This window comes from Musa acuminata, chromosome BXJ3-9 (assembly GCF_036884655.1).
Source record: "Musa acuminata AAA Group cultivar baxijiao chromosome BXJ3-9, Cavendish_Baxijiao_AAA, whole genome shotgun sequence".
In the NCBI taxonomy this organism is placed as follows: domain Eukaryota; kingdom Viridiplantae; phylum Streptophyta; class Magnoliopsida; order Zingiberales; family Musaceae; genus Musa; species Musa acuminata.
The window spans coordinates 8,038,986-8,048,257 of NC_088357.1; the positions used below are offsets into that span (position 1 = coordinate 8,038,986).

The 9,272-nt window shown below is 44.4% G+C and overlaps 1 protein-coding gene and 1 pseudogene across 1 annotated transcript; one reads left to right on the forward strand and one right to left on the reverse strand.

Moving 5' to 3' along the window:
* Positions 1 to 1,019: 1,019 nt before the first annotated feature.
* On the reverse strand, positions 1,020 to 2,217 carry LOC135649006 (AT-hook motif nuclear-localized protein 25-like; annotated as a pseudogene).
* Positions 2,218 to 7,916: 5,699 nt separating this feature from the next.
* LOC135648338 (uncharacterized) lies at positions 7,917 to 9,268 on the forward strand. Its single transcript, XM_065165949.1, has one exon. It carries the CDS (start codon positions 8,138 to 8,140, stop codon positions 9,128 to 9,130), a length of 993 nt encoding a protein of 330 aa, XP_065022021.1. The 5' UTR covers positions 7,917 to 8,137; the 3' UTR covers positions 9,131 to 9,268.
* Positions 9,269 to 9,272: the final 4 nt, after the last annotated feature.

Consider the following 9,272-nt stretch of genomic DNA (forward strand, 5'->3'; position numbering starts at 1 on the left):
AGACAATAAAGACTTATAAAAGAATAAACTAATTTAACTATTTCGTGAAAGAATCTTTCAGAACAAAAGATTCATATTAAGAATAATAAATATAATATATCTATAGAAATTATATAAATTTCATATATTGGATCATAAAAAATATAATTTTTTTAAGTAAAACATAAAATATTTTATCTTATTCTTTCTCTTCATTTGAATCACAGCTTTACCTCTTTTTTTTCCTATCTAATTCAACGTTATCAACAGAGTTCCCAAAATTACTTCCCATCACGCTTCTAAAGTTGCGATTCGTTTAGAACCGATCTAAGTAGAAACCCTCCAACTTGGGAAGACAAAAGACCAAAGAAGCCGTGTGAATCTTCCAGTCTGCAGTCAATATAATATTGTCAGTTTCCCTTCCGTGGCCAATAAATGGCAGCACAGCTGCGCCTTCGAACTCATTCTAACTCGTCGTCTACCACTGCCTAGCAGAAAGGAGAGTTGACAGCATTCACTTGCACATCTTTACTCCCATTTTCCCAACAAAGATAGGGGACCAAAAGGAGAGGGGTTCTTCTGTCAAGCCAGCGAACAAAAAGGCAGGTCCTCATGTAGAGAAGATCAAATAGCAGAAGATAAAAACACCGTAACCCCTGTGAATGGTCATTTCAGGATGAGCAGATAGCACAGAACATAGTAGTGCCAGCATAGACAGTGTGAGAGAAGCCTCCGAGATGGAGACTTGGCAGAGTCTTCTGCACGACGCTCATAGATGTGAGAGAGAGAGAGGAGAATTTGTAAGATCGACTTGCAAACATAAATACTGTACTCACCACGGGAATCGGCGAATCCCATCTTCAGCAGAGTCTGCATGAGTTGTCTCTTCACGGCCTTCTCTTCTCTGTTTCACCATCTCGCATTACCCACCGCCAGCAATCGTTGGTCTTCTTGGGAGCAACATCACCGAGAGAAGCTTCCTTCATCTCGAACCTAGATCTCGTTTTGCATTCATATCATCACTCAGTGATCATAAGAACAATGGCACATTAATTTGATGTCTACTAGCAGCCGAGATCAAAACCAGCATAACAAAACAAGAAAAAGCAACTCAATGACTTCTTATTTCATCATGACATCTAAATGATTTCTTTCTCCTTAATTCCCATCGTCATCGTCTTCTTCTTCTTTAGTGGCATTGGATGTGATCAGTCAGCAGTAATCAGAATGGTGGCCTGAACCCTCCAAAAGCATCGCCTGCAAACGGATAACTTCCTCCCAAGTTGTAGAACGGCACACCGTCACTTCCACCACTCTCGCCGCCGGCAGCGGTAGCGCCGGAGGACTGAGACACCACCGGTTGCTGACCCTGCTCGGCCGCAGCAGCAGCTTCCTCGCACTCCTCCAAAGGCAGCCGCTCGTACACCGCGTTCGAGAAGCACGCCGCCGTCAGCACCACCGGCCCGGCTGCCACCAGCGGCCCCACGACGCTACCCCCCACGACTTGCCCCTGATTACCACCGGCTAAAAATACGGTCAGGCTGCCGGCGCCGGGCGGTGCTGGCGGCGGCAGAACAGTTCCCGTGAGTGACAGGATCTCGAACCGCCCTCTCAGCGTCCACGACGCTGCCAGGAGGCGACGCCCCAGGCTGGCGGAGTGCGACGTTGGCGACGGCCCCGCCGCCACTCAGGACGCTCACTCCACGAACGCGCCGCCGCGCGTACTCGGCGACGCACTCAACCACGTCGGCTCCGTTGGCGACCTCGATCACGTGGGAGCGGAGCGCGTTGGGGCTGTCGCGCGTGACGACGATGGGGGGTTTCGGCTTGTTCTTGGAGCCAGGGGGACGCCCGCGTGGGCGACGAACGGGGCCTACGGAGGAACCTGCCGCGGCCGACGTAGCGGCCTGTTGGTCGCCGCCGTGGTTGGGGGAAAGCTTGGTGCTTTTTTCCGGGGAGGGCTTCGATTTTTCCGGTTGCAAGTGCGCGGAAGGTGGCGGTGGGCGGAGGTAGCGAGAGAAACCTCCGGTGCCGGCGCTTCTGCCCCCGGATTCCGTTCCGGCCATCGCCAACACATCCAATCTCTCCCACCAATTGTTTGCCAGCTTTTCTTCGCCCTCTCACCACTCTCGTCTATCTCTTGTGAAGCTTCTGTTGGCTGCTTCCTCTACGGACTTCTCTCACCAAACGTAGAAAACACACGAGCTTTTGTGTCTTCGTCGGCCTCTCTATCTCTCCTTCCCTCTATATATGTATTACTATCAAAAAGTACAAAGTACAGAATATCTTTGTATGTGTTTTGTGGTTCTCTTTCTCCTATCCCAATTCACGTGTAGGGCTTGGAGCCCATTCGAAAGAGAACCTCCTTGTGGTTGACTGACTCAATCGAGTCGATCTACCACCTTTTCCTGTTAATAGCTCCAAGACAATGCATCAATGGAGCCACTCTTTTCACCTCATCAGTCTTCTGCAGAAGGAAGCAATTGAAAAGAAGAGAGAGAGAGAGAGAGCGACGCAAGACTGCTTCTTTTCCGACATGGATCACTGATACAGGCCAGAAAACCTTATCAACAGAGAGCGGCAGGATGCACTCCGTTCTTTATCTTCCTGTTTTATATTTCTCCTCAGGGATGGAGGTTGAGTCCACGATGAGCTTTGAGTGGAAAGGTCTGCCTCTGACAGGTGCAAGCCACGGATGGTGGAAATTGTGCATCGAAGGAGATGGATGCAAAAGTGACCGAATGGGGCGAGTAGAGAGAGAGAGAGAGAGACACACACACACAATGAAATGAAGAAGAGAATGACCATTCTACTTGTACTGGACGCAGACACGGAGGAAGTATCTTTTGTGATGTGTTGTCGTCTTCGTCGGTAGTGTCCTAAGCTCGCTTTATGGACTTTGAGCTGCCACTTCATTTGGTCAAGTTGGTATTAAATTGGGTTTAGATTCATTTTAATACTTATAATTTTGATTATATATTTTTTTTAAATTTTTATAATTTATTTATGTCTAAAATAATTTTTATATTTTTAAAAATATAATATATAAGTTATTCCTATTAAATTTAAGTTAACAAACGTTAGAGTCTACTTACATGACATGTTGACTCACAGTAAATCATTAATATAATGATACGTATAATTTAAATTAAAAAAAAACTGAGACTTCCATTAATAACGAGAAGAGACGTTATCGTGAAAGCGACCACTAGTAGTAACACTGAGCCACTACCGCTTAACAGGGTGTCATATGTACGTAACATCTCCCGCGCTAACGATGAGCTTATGAGCTTTTGGTTATATCTCAGGTGGACTAGTTCGACGCTAGGCACGAAACAGTCTCTTTATCCCTCATCCTTCTCTTAAGCGTCTTTGCTCCCACAGCCTCTCACTTTGTCCTCTCTTATGCCCTCACCCATTACGCCTATGACGTGATGGTTCAGCTCTCTCTCACCTCCATCTCCGCCCTCTCCTACATTTATCTTTTCATATGGGAGGTGGCTTACAAGGTATGATGGTACTCGTCGGGATCAGAGTGGGTGTTATTTGCAGTGGCGAATAACGTCGTGGTGGCATGTGTCCTGGATTTGTCAAGTGACATCTGGTAGATCTAGCTCGCCAACTCAAGGGCACATGCCACCATATCGCCCACCATGGCGTTGCTCGTCGTTGTGAATGATACTCGCTCCGATTCTGATGAGTACCACCTTACCCTGTAAGCCACCTCCACCATGAAGCACGATATCATGAAGATGAAGAGCAAGTGAAAGGAGCTGTTGAGTTGGTCCATGTAGCCCTCCCGCACCCGCTCGCTCTCCTTGACTAGCTTATCGAGGAAGATGTTGAGGTTGTAGTAGTGGACGAAGGTAGTGAGGTAGAGGTATGAAAGGTCAGAGATGGAGGTGAGAGAGAGCTGGATCACCATATTATAGGCGCAACGAGTAGGTGTACAAAAGAGGATGAAGTGGGAAGCAGTGGGGATGAAAACACCCAAAAAAAGGAAGAGGGACTAAAAGACCATTACATGCCTAGCGTCAGATTGATTAAGATACATCAACCTTAGATAGGATCGGAAGCTCCTAAGCTCATCGTTAGTGCGAGAGAGGTCACATGCATATGACACCCTACTAGGCATCAATGGTTCAATGCTGTTGCCAGTATCCGCTTCCACGATAACACCTCCTCCCACTATTGATAGTAGTATGTGTTTTTTTTAAACTTTATTTACACGTATCATTATATTAATGATTTATTATGAGTCAACACGTCACAGACTCTAATGTTTATTAACTAAGATTTGATGGGAGTAGCTTATATGTTATGTTTTTGAAAATATATGAATTATTTTATATACGAGTGAACTATAAGAACTTAAAATATTCATAACCAAAATCACAAGCACTAAAATAGACCTTAATCCTATTAAATTAAATCTTTTGGGTTTAATGAGATTTTTTAGGAGAGTCGAATCAATGTTTGTCTATATATATATATATATATATATATATATATATATATATATATATATATATATATATATATATATATATATATATAGTTTATTTGATCTATGAAATTTTAATAATTTTAAAAATATAAATTTATTTATTTATTTTTAAATATATTTAAACAAAAGTTAATAGAAGATCATAATCACACATATGAGAGATTTCGACTGGCTTTCTTGTTGGTGTTACGAGTAATCTAAGCTCAAAAATTACATTGATACTTTTGAGTAAAGCTATTATATTTTCAAACTACTCATGTCAAAAATGTTATTCTATTAAGCCAAAGTATAATAAACCGATGGCTCATTTAATCTAAATGTCTTTTAAGTCTTGAGAGGCAATAAAAAATAGCTAGACATTTAATAATAATAGGGTAGGAAGCCCGGACAAAGTTGTATGTAACAACAACAACAGATCTAGTAGTGATTCAAATGGTATAATCTATTCCGACTAACTTGGAGGGAACATTGAAGGACCTATTTCATTCAATATAATATTTATGATGGGGAATTATTATTTAGTAATATAAGATAAGAGTCTACGGATCTCGCTAGACTTGTATTGAATCATGTAATCATTGGATATAATAAGAACATAACACTAAGTTGATAGCAATGTGGAATGATGGTTGCCAAACAAATTTATCTACACAAACCACAGGGAGTTGGCAATTAAGTTACTTTGGAAAATATTAGAATCCCTATTAAAATTAGATCCATCATTGATCCAAGCCTCTTGTTCTTAAGAATCAAAATGTTTGACTGAATAATTGAATTTAGATTCCATAAATTTGGAGTTTCAATATTAAATGATTTATACCAACGAGTTCCACACTAGAAAGATATTTGAGGAGAGAAAAAGATAGTATGAGTTTCGAGATCATCCTTGACATTATAAATTGAATATTAAATGTAATATTAATCTTGGCTCAGTTACAATCAAATTGAATTGAAACTATGATCATCAAAATGATTATGATTATAGTTCGATTCTAAGACAAAAGGGAGACGGGCAAAAACCCTCTACTCTCTTATTTATACTACTCATATTACTGTCTTTCTTTATCTACATCTTTCGCTAACTTAACCATTGGAGGGGTTAAGCTGGCATGCCCTCGGTATCGACCAGTTGTGCATGACCCCTCGACGCTATTCGAAGACATGGTCAGGAGGCAACTCAGCAACTAGGAGAATTCAGCTCTCCTACCTGGCTTCATCATACCAAGGTCAAGCTGCTCCCAACGAACCATCTCCCCCAACGGGCTCTCTATGTTGACCGACAATGTCAGCTCCCTCTGTCAGCAAGGAGGAGTCACCAGGAAAGACCTGCACCTTCGACAGTGAATCAATCGAACTGTCTCACTCGTCGTCGATGGTTTTGTGTACTAACATAAATAAATTTGATTATCTACTAATCAAAACTTTAAACATAAAAGTCTAATGATTTATATTCAAATCTTAAAGAAGTAATTTAATTTTGTTTACCAATCAAAATTGATATATCGAAGACGAATAGTCTAGAATAGATTTGATTTTGATTTTAAATTTAATAAAATCGAAATTAAGGATTCCAAAATCATAGGTAACGAGATCAAACTCAAATATTGCCTGAGCTTAGGTGGCGACGATACACAGGGCAAGAGGAACCAACCTGTGTTGACATATATTATTCAACAACGAAACGGGTTTCATCCTCGAATGGCCAAAGGAGACCCCATTTAGGTCTTGACCGGCAAAAAGACGGGTTTGATGGCGTTGGTTCTCACCAAATCGACCCATTCACGTCTGATCAACAGACACGTGCTGGCTTGGGGATTTTTTTTCTTCAAAATTACAAAATAGATGTAAATAGTTAATAATAAAATATAGATTTAAAAATAATGAACGTGATTCAGTCGTTCTTATTTATATTAAAAAATAAAAAAAACCAAATCCTAAAATAATAAAATATATATGTTAGAAAATTCGAAAAGCTACATTAGAAATTAAAAAAATAAACTCATGTTACCATATTAGAAAATTTCTCATGAAAACTGATCGGTATAAAAACATATAAAAAAGAGTCTAGAGAAACTTCAAATATAAAAACTCTTAATAAAAATAAAATTTATAATCTCATGCATGATAGTATATATCTGAGTCTCCATTCAAATTCATCTCTTTCTCTTAAATTATATCTAAAATATTACATCTCTTTATGTCATGGCTTGGGAAGGGATACGATTTGGTTCGATCCCAATAGAGTAAGGTCATTTGCATTGTTACTCAGAATGAAGGTGTCATAGAGAATGGACGAGGGATCGTGGTTATCATCTCATAGGGTGTTTTCTGACGGATTCATAAGAGGTTTTTGGTCTTGAGTTCATGCATAATAAGTCAATGCCGGAGAGGGGAGTCTCGACTTAATCCCTTCGAAACTTAAGTTAATTTTTATGGATAATGTTTCTTATCCCCCAACATCTATCGGGGGTGATTTTTATATCTTCCATACGAAGTCAGCTCCTCTGCCAACATGAATCCTTGATTTATAGAAAAAAAAATAAATTGAAGACTTTAACCTAAGTATGATGGAGTCCCCCCATCTTGACTAAAACTCTTAAACTAAAATTTTATTTAATCATAAAATCATATCTAATCATAAATTTTAACTTATATTATAGTAATATAAAACTAAAAGTCCCTTTTCCTATATCCTTTGAATTGGGGGGAGTCTTCCTCTTCCTTTTTCCTTGTAAGGCCTTGAAGTGCCTATTTGTTTCTCTCCGAGCTGATTCGCCGGAGGCAAGTCGAGCCGCAAGTCCTTTTAGTCGACGACCTCTTTTCATCCTTTCATGAGACGAGTTTTTCTCCTCATATACGGATGTGGGTGCAATCGGTGCTACAAAAGAATAGTGCCACGGGCCAAAATGTTCCTGACAGCTCCTATGGTGTTAATTAGACGTCGTCTCCTTCTAACATACATCCTGCATGCAACAACGGCGGACTGAGCCTGCAATAGAAGAAGAATGGCTGTTAGGTTAGGCTGGTACAGTTTTCTCAGTGTCCGTCTTCGTGATGAGACGATACGGGTTTGGGTTGTGAAGATGGAAGCTGAAATACCACAGCACAAACCGAGTTGTTCGTCGGAGTGATGATGATGCCAACCGGCGTACACATTCTTCCCGAGTCAAAAACCATGGATTTGGGATTTGGGATTTGGAAGGCTGAGTTGGACAGCCACGGCCGCAAGATCTACGATCCAACAGAATGGATTGCATCCGATGGAGACCAAAGTGCTGGTCGGATAGAGCTGTAGTCCGGAGGAATCGGGATGACGAACCCCATCGTCGTCCAGGTTGTGTACGCTCGAGACTCGCACGGTGTATGCACGTTGGCACGTACCCAATCAAAAGTGTTGAGGACCGTGGGATGACCAGACGGACGGTGAGTGCAGGACCAGCTCGTCCTCGCCTCCTCCCTTCCCTCCCTCCCTCTCGTTTCGTGGCGCGCTAAAAACGAAAAGAAACAACCGAACAAAACAGATAGGGAAAGACGGGGAGGAGGAGGAGGAGGACGAGGGCGACGACGGCTGCTGAAGTCACGTAATGGAGCGTGGGAGGGAAAACTGGCGTTGACCAGACCTGATACGACCTCGCCGGAGGAGGTGACGACATGCGGCTGATCGACCGCTCCGACTCCCCCCAGGACGTGGCCGCCGCCGTCGTATGCTCCGCCCTCCTCGTCCTCTCCGCTGCCTCCGCCGCAGCCGTTCTTCGTGTACGCCGCCTCTGCCGCAGGCGCCTCCACGACATCGTCAACCCGCTCTGGTCCGTCCGCCTCGTCCTCCTCCTCTTCGCCTCCATCTGGTCCCTCTCCGACATCCTCCGCTCCCCAATCTTCCGACGTCGCCTCCCGCTCCCCTTCCGCCGCCGCCTGGACATCCTCTGCCACGCCCACCTCGTCGCCACGCAGGCTCTAGCCGAGCCCGCCTTCCTCACCGTCGTCCTCTTCCTCCTCCGCGCCTCCATCCGCCCCAAACCAGCCTCCTCAGCCTCCGCATTCGCTGCCGCCATCGCCGCCGCGCTCGTCTCCGCCCTCCCATTTCTCACCCTTTACTCTCTCTACCTCACCGTCTCTACCTGGGACCTCCGCCGACTTAGCCTCCCCCCCGTCCTCTTCGGCCCCAGCGACGGCGGTGTAACTTCGATCTCTTCCTCCGCCGCCGCGGCCTACCAGTGCACGTACCCGCTCATCGGCGCCGTTCTCCTCGCGGTACTGGGCGCGGTGTACGTACCGGTCTTCATCTCCGCCTCGTGGGGAGCGGTGTCGGTGGTCATAAACCGGCGGCTGAGGGCGCGGCTTTACGCGCTCTCCGCCACGGTGGTGGGTGCGCTCTCCGTCCAGGTGGCTGCTCTCACCTTCTCAACGCTCTGCAACCCTGGCGACACCGCGTTCCAGTGGCTCTCCCTCGCCGCCGCCGTCGCGTTCGCGACGTTAGCAGCAGTCGGCGAGGCGATCCTGGTCGTCTGGCCCATCATCGATGCGCTCTCCGTCGGCAAGACGGAGGAGGCAACACCGAAGCACATGCAAAGCACGTGCGTGGTGGGTGTGCGGGACGTGGCACAGGAGGAGGGGGAGGTGGACGGCGGGTGGTCTGACCGCTAACGGTGGCAGTTTCCATGGCCTTTGACTACTATAATCGGGTTGGGTGATCGTATTTACTTCCCTTAATTTTTTTTTTGCACCTTGAATTGTGGACATAGAAATTCTTCTTTTTTTTTTCGGCGACAAATTTGTTCAGTCAAAG